The sequence below is a fragment of the Taeniopygia guttata genome, chromosome 15, assembly GCF_048771995.1.
Source record: "Taeniopygia guttata chromosome 15, bTaeGut7.mat, whole genome shotgun sequence".
NCBI classification, from domain to species: domain Eukaryota; kingdom Metazoa; phylum Chordata; class Aves; order Passeriformes; family Estrildidae; genus Taeniopygia; species Taeniopygia guttata.
Genome location: NC_133040.1, coordinates 11419637 through 11431642, shown reverse-complemented (window position 1 = coordinate 11431642; position 12006 = coordinate 11419637). Strand labels below are relative to the sequence as shown.

At 50.4% G+C, this 12006-nt stretch overlaps 1 protein-coding gene across 12 annotated transcripts in view; it reads left to right on the top strand.

Moving 5' to 3' along the window:
• The window catches only part of PITPNM2 (phosphatidylinositol transfer protein membrane associated 2), a 123472-nt gene that overhangs the window by 104989 nt on the left and 6477 nt on the right, over positions 1-12006 (top strand). For 8 of the 12 annotated variants that reach the window (XM_072935978.1, XM_030285940.4, XM_030285937.4 and 5 more), the window contains 6 exons: positions 3710-3874; positions 5647-5850; positions 7538-7686; positions 10295-10411; positions 11066-11182; positions 11535-11683. In XM_072935978.1, coding sequence (XP_072792079.1) covers positions 3710-3874; positions 5647-5850; positions 7538-7686; positions 10295-10411; positions 11066-11182; positions 11535-11683 — 901 coding nt within the window. The remainder of the gene's footprint in view (positions 1-3709; positions 3875-5646; positions 5851-7537; positions 7687-10294; positions 10412-11065; positions 11183-11534; positions 11684-12006) is intronic. The other 4 variants (XM_012577984.5, XM_030285941.4, XM_012577986.5 and 1 more) reach the window with 2 other exon arrangements.

Below are 12006 nucleotides of genomic sequence, written 5' to 3'. Positions count from 1 at the left end.
AGTTCTTGATGTGAGTGTAGCAAGTGCTGAATCCCAATTCAGCCACTGGACTGCAGGAGATTTCCAAAATCACCAAAACTTGTGGACAGCAGAAATCTGTTGCTGTTGATCTCAGGGTAGTGATTGCAGAGTGCCCAGCACTGACTAGTGACTCCAGTGTGAGCAGGGCCTGGCCTATGCTGAGCAGCTGCCTGGCTTTTCTCTGGTTTTTTGTTTTTGTTTTTTTTTTAATTGACCTGTACATATTTTTGGATGGCTTTCAGTATTTCCTGCTTTGGTGCAATAGCTCAGTCTCCAAATAGCACATACCACATTCTGTCTTTCAAGTACCCCAAGGACTTACTGAGAGGATGGCTCAGGGCTCTTCCCTTATAAGAACATTGATAAATGAGTCCAAAAGTGAAAAAGCACAGCACCAAAATTAGTATTAAAGATTTCTAGGTAGCCCAAAACAAAAAAAGTGATTTGGCTTCCCATTTCCACTCCTCTGGAAGTGCAGTTAAACCTTGGGCCATGGCATGGTTGTGCCATGTGGTTCCAGCAGCAGCAGGTGCTTTGCTGGGAGGGTGCTCAGGGCACTGCTCCAGCCAGGCTCCTCTTCCTCGCTCTGCTCCAGTGGCCCTGAGGCAGCCCTGAGTCACAGGACAAAGTGCAGTAGACAAGGGCACCTCTGTCCTCACCGAGTGACAGAGGAACAGCTAATCTTGATAAGGGTCTTGCTGCTGCTGGACCTCCTGGCTTCCCTCTGGGCTTGCCAGGAAAGGCTCCCCGTGGCTGTCAGGACCTGAGCTGTGGCTGGGGATGCACCTCAGGGTGCAGGAGGCTTCCCATGGCTCCTGTTAGGAACACCTGGCTGCAGGTGCTGGGGTCTGGCTGTGCCAGCATGGCAGCATCTGTGACATCCCACCCTGCTCACCACACTCCCCAAGAAAGCCCCCTTGGTTTCAAAATTGCTGCACAGGAGATGTGATGCAGAGAATACACAAATTCAGGAAATGTGCTGTTAGCTTTGTGGGGTTTTTCTGCGAGTCAGGTCTCAGGATTTTCTTTGGAAGTTGCTGTCACTGCAGCTTTGGTGTGGAGGAAGCTTTTCTGAGTGGGTTGTAATGCATAAAACAGGTTTTTCTCCACATTTCCCACCCTGCCTTTTCCTGGCCTTTGTTTTTCTCAGAAACTGCCCTTTCTCAGGGACAGAGGGTGTGTAGCTTGGGGAAAGGGAGAAGCACAAGAGCACCCTGAGTGGGCAGGAGCAGGGAAGTGCTGTCAGGTGGCACCTTGTCCCCTCAGAGCTGACTCCTGCCACCAACGCAGGCAGTGCTGAACTGAAGGGTTCAGCAATGCTGAAACATCTCAGGCTTTAACAGGAGTGGGAATTGTTCCTCTGGGGACACCAGGATGGGGCTGGAAGGGCTGCTGAGGTTGGGTGCTTTTGCTGCAAACTCATTATATTCCACAATCTTTGGTCAGCCCAGGAAAACAAGATTGGCTAAGAAAAACCAGGCCCAAAATCTCACTGTTTCTTCCTTTATTCACTTTCTGGGTTCTCAATAAGGAGTTGAAGTTCAGGCAGAGCTAAGTGAAGATGAACTAATGGAGCCAAAGCTGTGACCACCCCAGGCAGGCCACTTTGGGCCCAGCCTTTTCTCCTGTAGCACTCTTGAACTTGTCTTCTTAATTCAAGCCACAGTGCTTTAGGTTAAAGCAAAGGAAGAAGTTCAGGTTTCTTTGGTGGTCAAACCTGAATCTGGCATTTTTCCTGACACAGACAAAGCCAAACCTCTCCTCACATCTGAGGAGATTCAGGGAAGGTGATGATCATCACCTGTGTTGGGGCACCCATTTGGTGACACGGAGCAGGAGCACAGGAGCATCTCACAGGCAAGAGAGTGGAGAGGGAGGGGGGATCAGGGAAGAGAAGGTTGTTCCAGGTGCCCCAGCAAGGGGAACGAGACCCTTTACCCTTGAGACCTTTGTGGGGTTCAGTGCAGCTCCTCTTTCCTACTTGGATTGTCTCTTCTTGCTCATGCTGGTGTTTTGTACAGTCAGAAAACAGCACTGCCCTGGTGGGACTGGCTGGGTTGTGGATCCTCGTCACAGCCTTGACAGCCAGCAGCTCAAGGCAAGGTGGAAATTGGAGGGGGAAAGTGCTGAGAAAGTGATGCTGCTAAGGGCCTTTCAGGCACAACGTGGGCTGTGTGTGCAGCTCATCATCAGGTCAGGCTCCCACTAAGGCTCAGCTCTCACAGTCCACAAAGCTTTTACACAGAGCAGCTTGTGGCCTGATTTTCCCTGCAGAGAACAGAACTCTTTTACTGACACTTAGCCACACATTTTCTGCTTCATACGTTCCCTCTCCCTCGGCTGCAGCAGGATTTGTGTGGGCACAGACGCTGCTGCTGCAAACTGAGGGATTGGAGGGAGAAAATCAGTAGCCCCAAGCAAAAAAAGACTGATATTAAAATAAACCAGTTGCTAAAACAACGCCCTGTGTCAGCCATGTGCCTGGGTTAAATCCAGGGATAACTAAACAGGCTGGAATAGGTGGAGAGTGTTGATGTATGGGAGTAATGTGCTCATGTTCCTTGTGATATCTCCTGCCTGATACCTGGGAATAAATTCAGGTGTTGCTCCCCAAGTGCAGCAGAGATGGGCAACTGTAAAACCATAATGAATTGCTTTGCTTTTGCATGTTACTGCCACGCTGGTGCTGCCTGCTGTGAGCACCTGGTGCTGGCATTACAAACCTCTGCCCTGCAGGAGCTTGGGATATCCCACTTAATTTGGCCTCACAGCACCCACAGAGGGGTGGGTGCCCTTAGCACTGTTCAGAGACAAAACTGAAATGCAGAGATTTTAGTGTGACTTTCAGCATCTCTCGTTTTGCCCCTCCTGAGTGTTTGAGGTCCTTTTCCCTCCCATCCATATGTAAGGTCCATGTGAGCATGATTTTAAACCCTCCTTTCTGTATTTATGTACTGAGGGGTTCGGCCTGACTTGGTAAACCTCAGGTTGGGTTTTAAGAATCCAGACCTGCGTGTTGTACCAAAAAAGCTCTGTTTTCCTAGAGCCTGAGTACTCCCTGATCTGCTGACTCTGATGGGAGATGCAAGTGCCCAGCACCAAACTCCCTTCAGCAGCCCTTTCTCCAGATTAATGAGTGTTGGCTGTGTCCTTCAGCAGTAAAATACAAGTCCAAATTTAGTCCCTGCCAGGCACGAAGATGTTTTCTTGATTTTTGCTTTTTAATAATGCTTCCATCTTGGAGACATTCAATTAAATTTAAATATCTCAAGAAAACAAATACTTCTTAGGTTGGGTTTTTTTGTTTTCTTTACCTTGGTTATCTTGTCTCGATGTGAATGTATAAAATTGTGTATATTCACATCTGTATGTATGACACATGCTTGTTATTGCTGCTTGAATAAGTCTGCCTGGGTTTTTCTTTGGATCTGATTTTTGAGCTACTTACTTTGCTTCTCCCAATCAAAGACTGCTCCTCCAGCCACATGTCTCTGCCTGCTGTGCTATTTGCTTTCTTTTCTAACCAGAGCTCCAATGAAATGTGGGGTGTTCTGTTCCATTCCAATCAGCTCTGAAAGGTTTTTGCACCTACCAGCTTTGTTTGCCTCCTTCCTCCCACCCCGAGTTCATCTTGCCCAGCCTCTGTCTGTTGGTCTAATATTTTGATTTCCCTGTTTCAACTTTGTAGCAGATGTTGTTCAGTCTCATGGTGCCGTCTTCATGGAAAACGCGTCCCTGTCCACCCCCATTTCAGCCCCTCAGTTCAGGGGCTTCCGGAGAGCCAGTGAGATCAGCATTGCCAGCCAGGTCTCAGGAATGGCAGACAGTTACACTGCTTCCAACATAGCCAACAGTAAGTGTTGCACCCTCCGAGGCTCTGCTCTCAGAGCAGCTTCTGTCCGTCCGTCTGTCCGGGGGGTGCCTCCCACCCATAACCAAAAGCTCGGAATGATTCTGGTTCTGCCCCAGTCAGTGCCGTGTGGTGCCACATCCCCTGCAAGAACAGGTGATGTGCTTGGTGGCCACGCAGGGACCACGGCTGTGTTATGCATGTTGGACCTTGCTGGTGATGAACTGTTAAAGAAAAGATGATGATTGTGACTCTGAGCACCCTTTGGCTGCTGTGTGTGGCGAGGGTTAATCCACAGGGATGTTTCTGTGCTGCCATGGTAAGTCGTGCAGAACTGGTCGGGATCAGCACTTGAGACCAGATGGGTAATGCAGGATGTGGCTTGATGCAGATCCCTCAAATGTGGCCCACAAAAACAGGGATGAGTAAGCCCCTCTGTAACGCTGAAAGGCAAGGACAGGTTGGTCCAGAACAGAACATTTATTACTTTCCATTAGAAATTCAGCTCTTCTGCAGCCCGCAGGGCAGCTCCCAGTCAGTTATGACCCATTTCCCAGAGCTGAATGAGGAGTAAAAGGCATTTTTTATTTATTATTTTTCCCAAGACCTGTATAACTTCCTAACTAATACAGTGAAGAACAGACTTTGTTAAGTGGAGAAGAACAGACTTTATTAACGGCTCAGCTCCTTCTTTGTTGCAGCTCAGGTATGAGATGAACACTGTGTCCTGGTGGACCTCTGGTAACTCAGACCAAAAAAGGGCTGAATACTCAAAAAAAACCCCAAAAAACACAAAAAAGCAAAACAAAACCTAAAAAAAAACATGCATATGAGGAAATTTTCAACCCAAACTCTATTCCCAGAAGGTATCAAAAATTTAGAGATGCATTTCTGGCACGGGTTGTGAATTACTCACTCCATCATTAATTGCTAAGGTTAATAATGCTCCCGGAGGCAGGTATGAGTTGTTGAAGGTCTGTGGGCACTGCTCAGGGGCTGCTGTAACCTCCTGCCCTGTTTGAAGCAACACTCAGCAGCAGAACTAAAATACCTTCTCTGCCAAACGAGGTTTTCCTGCTCAAAGCATGTCCAAGAGCCGACACCGCACTCCCTGTGTGCGTCCTTTTACTTGTCCTGACATCCTGCCAGGCACTGCTAAGTAGGAATCTGCTTGGGAAGCAGCTCCTGGGGGAGAAGGTGTTTGTTTTGTGCTGCTTTCCCAGCCATGGGGAGCTGCTGGGCTGGCACACAGTGGTGGTTCATGGGGAGGTGTTTTTGTCGGGGTGATGCCCCGAGGCCGGCGTGTCCCACAGAGAGCTCTTGTCCCGAGCCGCAGCAGGGTTGGGTCACACAACACTCACCTCTGCTTTCCCCATGCTCTCCCCACTTGTGCAGCTTCTGCTTTGTGTAATTTATTCCTCCACACAGCCATCAAAGCCTGTTCCTGACATCAGGGAGGAAGAGTCTTCCCTCGGCTCCGAGTGTCCCCCGAGCTCTGGTTCTGCCTTGGCTGCTCTTGCTCTCAGCCTTGTTGGTGTGGTGGTACCATGGAGCCGTGGCACTGGGGGCTGGATGTGATCCCTGCTTATCCCAGGGAGAGCTGGAGGAAGGTCAGAGGGGCACTGCAAGACCACGTCTCCCTCCCAGGAGCCTCCCTAGGGTTGCAGCTCCCCTGGTACTGTGAGTTTGTGGAGGATGACATCAGTGTGTGCCATAATAATAAGTGATTTCTGCCTTTTTTTTTTTTTCTTTTCTATTTTATTTTTCCCTTTTAGAAACCAAACAACACCTTAATCATTGTAGGGGGTTTAGCCTTCTGTCCCAACTTGCCCTCCCTCACAAATCCCCTACCCAAACCTCGTTCAGGAGGCGTAGGCAGCATAAACACAAAATCCCTGCCAAGGGAAGGAAGCTCAAAGGGCCACGGAGCCGGGCTGCAGGCTGTGCTCTTCAGATACCAGACCTGGACATCGAGACAGGTATTCTGCAGAGATCCACTCCTGTCGGCCTCCTCTCTCATTTGGTACTCACAGAATTCACAACAAATCTCTGCGCTTCACTGAGGCACTTGCGGTTTCTGATTACATCTTAACAAGCATTTCTGTCACTTTGCCCTGAAGATCCATCATAACACCGCTAACAGCTTGCAGGAGCAGGAATTCTTCTGGGCAGAGCTGAGGGGACAACGCTTCTGCCTCCATCACTGTCTTTTGAGCATGGAAGAGTCAGTCCTGTCTGCTTCCTGTAAAGAATCTGAAATTACCCAGGCTGGGGACTTGCATGAGAAATGAAAGTTGGGACATGACCAGGAGCTGCCAGTTTGGAAGGCAGGGAATCAGAAGTGGCTGCGAGGAGGTGCCTGTGAGCTCTGGAAAAGCCACACTCATCTGTCAAACCTTGCTCCTCCCTCCCACGGCTCTTCAGGAAAGTGGGGACTATCAGGGTGAGGGTGGCCTGGCACCTGGCACAGCCAGGGCTGGGCTGTGGGGATGTGCTGAATCCACATCCCTCTCCATTTGCTGTGGTGGGAGCTCTGTGCAGGTCTCTGGAAGGAGCTGGTGGATCCATCTTTTCAGTTCAGCATCTGTGCTCATCATCAGCCAGGTTTCCCTTTGCAGAGGGGTGTGTTGGATCGTACCTTAAACCTGGCAGCTTTCCTGGAAGTCCTTAAAAAGGGAACATTGTCACAGAGACAAACCAAGCTTGAGGAAGCCCTTGTCAAAGCCCCAGCTTGCATCCTGCATGCGAACACAGACAAAATTCTTCTACTGCTCTCTTGATCTCCATCTTTTCTTTCCTTGGCTGCTTTTCTGGGCTGGAGTGCACAGGCATTAAGGACTCCTTGCTGCTGGAAAGCAGCCCATGGCTTTGGGCTCTGAGGTTTTGGAGTGAGACATGCTAATTTCCAGGGATTGGGGCAGGATGTGTGTGTGGTGTCCAGGGTGAAGGGTGGCTGTGAGACTCCTGCCTGCGAGCTGTTGGCTCCCCGAGGGAGAAACTTGTCTGTTTTGTTTGTATCCCTGCCCCCCACTAAATCCCAGTGTATTTTTCAATCTCCCATGCAATGAAGTCCCAATACTCCCAGGTACTTTCTCGTTGTCCACCACAGAGGCCGTGCCCCTGGGAAGGCCGGGCTGCACATCTCGGTTGCCAGGAGGGCAGTAAGAATTTGTTGGGGACTACCAGTCCCATCAGCACGTGCCATATTCCCTGCCTTGTGGTGCCTTGTAGCATCCTGTGGATTCCCAGTATTCAGTTCTCTTTAGTGTGGCCAATACCTGGATGCAATTCCCTGGTAAAGCTAAAGGAGTTGGAAGCAGGGCCGGAGACGGGCAGAGCACACCCGCCCATCCTTCCTCCCACAGCTCCAGGGAGATGTGGCGCTGTCTTTATGTTTTGGCTCGTTGCACAGGAGCCTTGAGCCCCTTCCCTGGGGTCTGGACTAACAGCCAACTGACCTGCAGTGCCTTCCTCTTGCTTAAAGAGGGGAGAGCTCACTGCTGGTGGCCGTGTGCTCCCCCCTTGGTGTGAGCAAACACCAAGCCCTGGGTCGCTTTTCCCCAGAGCAGCGGGAGCAGCCTCCTGGCATACCTGGAGCAAGGAGCCAGAGCCCTGAAATCCCTTCTGTGAACCCCTTTTGTCTGAAAGAGTGTTTTGCTCCTGTAGTTGCTGCCAAGTGGTGGGGAACCAAACGGATCGACTACGCCCTGTACTGCCCCGACGCCCTCACGGCTTTCCCGACCGTGGCTCTGCCTCACCTCTTCCACGCCAGCTACTGGGAGTCCACGGATGTTGTCTCCTTCCTGCTCAGACAGGTACAGTCATCCCCTCTCCCTCATCTCCCTTGGGCTGAAAAATGCTTAGGGCTCTTTGTTTTTTCTAGTGCACCTTCCATGAGACTTGTTGATGCATAGAGGTGAAAAAATACCCTTTGCCTCTGCAGGTCTGTTTTCTTCCCATCTTTTTTTTCCTCACCTGTGGTGTTGGAGCTGCACACATACAGATTTCATGGATGTGCTGTCACATCTGTTTGGTTTGGGGCTGAGTTTATCATCAGAGCAGGTTTCAGATGGGCTCACTGGGGATCCATGCACAGAGCCCAGGGCAGTTTCCTATCACATCCATAGTGGCAAAGGTCAGTGGCACTTGTTTCTTGAACTGATCTGTGTGCCAGGTCAGATCTCAAGTCTGAAACTGAAACTTCTCAAAGGACAAATAAAACCAGCACTAGATACAGTAAAACCAAAGGGGAAGTTTTATATGAATTCAACATGAATTGACAGGCAGAATGCAGTTCTCCATTTTGCCTGAGTTGTTGTCTCCTCTAGGAACTCACTGGGATTTAGTCCTCATTCCTGCAGCACAAAGTAGTTCTAGGGCCAGGAGAATGGGGATTGCTGGTGTCTGGAGTCTGACAGCTCAGATTTTATCAACCTATATTTGTCCTAAAATTCAAATTTACTGTCTAAAATGTGGTTTTCCCTAAAAGAAATACTTTCCCTTCAGTTCCTTGGGTATGAGGGGGAGTTATTATCCTTAAAAACTATAAACTCCCTAGAGAATGCCACTTAGACTATGGAGCTGGAAAAAAACAAAACTCAGAGCAACTCTGTGGTTTGTGTTGCCCACTTCGGCGCCGGGTTTGCTTTGTGTTACCTCAGCTGTTAAATCCTCCCTGTTCTCCTCCAGCCTACTGTGCTGCAGCTCTCAGTTATTTATGATTCTGTTGGCAAACTTTCTTTCAGTATTATCTCCCAAATAGTGTGAGAACCATAAACAGCAGCAGTGGCAGCTGAGCAGTGCTGATAATCCAGTGAGACCCTTCTGTTCCCAGGCTGTGCCCAGGCTCTGCCTGCACACTCCTGCCTGCATGGTCCCACATCCAGCCCAGCCTAACAGGGCAGGAGAGAAGAGAGAACTCTCGTTGTGCACAAGGGGGAACAGTCATGACAGTCTCATACACAAAATGTTCCACTTGGGAAATAGTCAATTATTCAGATTTCAGCCCAAACCTGGGTCTGTAGCACTGTGTGGTGTTTCAAACCTTGTGGCTTGGGTACCTGGAGGTACCTGTCCATCCATTCTAAGCCTGCTGGTGGCTGCCTGGGTAGTCTGGCACCCCCTTGTCTCTGTCCTGCCTCTTTGCCTTGAGACCTGGGTTTTTTCTCATCTTTTGTCTTCTCACTGTCCTTCACCAGCACCACACAACTGCTTCCCCTAATAAGGACTCGTTTCTGAAAGTCATCTCTGGGCAAAATGTAAAAAGAAGCTGTTGAATAGTTTTAGTCTCCAAAGATTAAATCTTGTTAAAACAAGCCCAGATAGGATCCAAAATACATTCCTGATTTGAATAATTTTCAGTAAAATTTGTTCTTTTGTTTACATTGGATTTCCATGAGCTTCCACCCCAGCAAGCTCATCCTCCCTGGGGTCCTTTTTCCATTTCCCTGGATGAAAACCAGCTTCAGCTCTGCAAAGAGAGCTGGCCCGTGTCAGCCAAGCTCAGCTGGAGAGTTGCTGACCTCACAGAACATGTTCAGGACCTTGTAGAAGAGCCCACATTTAGGAGGCTTCTTAATTTTTTGGTCACTAAGGTCTACTGGCAATTTTGGAGTTCTGTGTGCAGGGTCACCTCGCAGTTCTGCAGTGCTGTGAGTCTTTGAGGTGTCTCCCAGCCTTTGGGTGTTATTCTTCCTTTTCAGTTCTAGAGGTTAAGAGCAACCTAGGTAGGAGTTAACCTTCCTCTCTCCATGTCCCTGCCTCCCATCCCTGTCCATGCCCTGGTGACAGGCAGGAATTGCCCCACAGAACTGGTTGGTTGGCAGTGATGTCCCACCAGCACAAAGTCCTGGGGTTCTGTCAGCCAGGATGGACAGACAGCCTGGGCTCAGCCTCACACGCAGCCAAGCCAGCCCCCTGTGCTCCTCCACAGGGCTCAGATCAGTGAGAGGAGCAAAAGCCATGGGACAAGAGTTGGGAATTTCAGGAGGAATTAGGAAAGAGCTGAAGGAACTGCATCTGTCGGCATGCAGCCAGTCAGAGCAGCTGGTGCTGGATCTGTTATGAGATGGGGAAGGCTCGTGTTCCCTTGCAGACCGTGGGAAGGGACTAATGAATCCCTGGAGGAAGGGCAGGTATCTTAGTGCAGAGCTCATCCTGCTCTCTTTGAGTCAGTTTTGTACCTCAGACAATCCCAAAAGCCTGCATCCCAGCCAGGATTAAGTCAGTGCTGGCCACAGGCTTGGCCAGTGCAGAAAAGGCCGTTTGTCCTGTCCAGCCTGCAAGCTGACAAGGCAAACGCCCAGCAGCAAACTCAGGGGCCTCTCTGCAGGCACTGCCCTTCCTCCCTGCAGGCTCAGGAGATGCAGGACAGCCAGGCAGGAGGAGAGGGCTGATGCCTTGGTGGGATCTGTCCTCCTGCAGGTGATGAGACACGAGAACTCGAGTGTTTTGGAGCTGGATGGGAAGGAGGTGTCTGTCTTCACCCCCTCCAAGCCCCGTGAGAAGTGGCTCCGCAAGAGGACGAACGTGAAGCTCCGGGTAAGGGGGTTGTGGGGCTGCACAGGCTGCTCTGATCTGGGCTGCACAGACTGTTCTGAGGGTTGTGTTGCATTGCTGAGCTGTTCTAGTGGTTATATCCTACCTGGGTGCCTGTAAAAGAGCGATGCTGAAGATGTCTGTCAGCAAGGTCTCCTCTTAGCCTTGAGTCTCTTACAGGAAGCGTTGGCTGTGGGTCAGGGAACGAGTCAGAATGGAACATCTTTCAAAGTCCAATAATACCAGTTCTCAGCTCAGTAAATGCCCTTTGCTCCCAGTAAAGTCTCCAGTTTCTGAGAGGGCAATTCTGTGTTAGAACTCAAACAACATCAGCAGATTTCTCTGGCAGCTGTGTGTATTTCCTCTTAATTCCAAAGTGTGAGAGTTAATAGAGAGTATCAGGATTGCATGTACAACCTGCCAGGGAAATTGGCTCTCCAGCACATCAATCCACCCATCAGTTCAGGTCACAGAGCCTCACCTCTGCCACAGGTCAAATTCTTTCCCAGAGCTGAGGGTAGAGTGGAGGGAGGGGAATGGCACAGAGAAACCCATGCTCCAATTTGTCCAGTTATGTTTGGCATTTCCCTGTGAGGTTATCCTTTGCTGCAAACTGTTTATTTCTTTTTTTAACTCCTCCCCCCTTGCCTCGTGCAGAACGTCACAGCCAACCACAGGATCAACGACACCATTGCTAACGAGGATGGGCCCCAGACCTTAACTGGGAGGTTCATGTATGGTCCACTGGACATGGTCACACTCACAGGAGAGAAGGTACCCTGTGTGTTGGGGGGTTGTCACCATGTGGTGACAATTGTGGGACAGAGGTAGTGCTGGTCAGTGCTCCCTTGGTCCCTCCTGGGGTTTGCTGCACTTGTGTCCTGGCCTGGTTCTCCTGCTCAAACTTGTGGGTGCCTCCCACTGGGAACAGCATTTTTCATGGAGGTGTCACCACCGAGGGCAGGTTTCATTCCAGCCCCTGATGTTTGGGTGCTGCCCAGCTCAGATCCGTGAAGTGCAGAGGGTGGGAGCAGGACCAACCCTGCTGCCACCCAAAGGGGCTCGGGTGGGATGTCCCTGTGCCTGGCCTGTCCCGCTGGGGGTGACACAGCCTTGCTGTCCCCAGGTGGACATCCACATCATGACCCAGCCACCGTCAGGGGAGTGGGTGTACTTTGACACGGAGATCAGCAACAGCAGTGGCAGGATTTCCTACGTGATCCCCGAGGAGCGGCGCCTGGGCATCGGCGTCTACCCCGTCAAGATGGTGGTCAGGTGAGGGGCCTGGGGCTTGCAGGAGGAGCAGAGAGGAATTGGATGGCTGTAGAACATGATCCCTCCTGTTGCTGGGTGGGTTCAGAGCCTGGTTTGCCAGCAACAGAGGCAAAGCCATTTGTACTCTGCAGCTGTAAGGGGAAAATGTGCATTTTATTCTGGCTCCTGCATCACCACCAGCACAGGAATTGAGCTCCCGCTGCAGGAGCAGGTCTTCTGCACCACAGGGCCTTGTGCCATCTGCAAAACTGCACGACTGAGCATATTTTAAAGATCATAAATTTGTCCTTGAGGGACAGGACTTCATACTTGTGATGATTCAC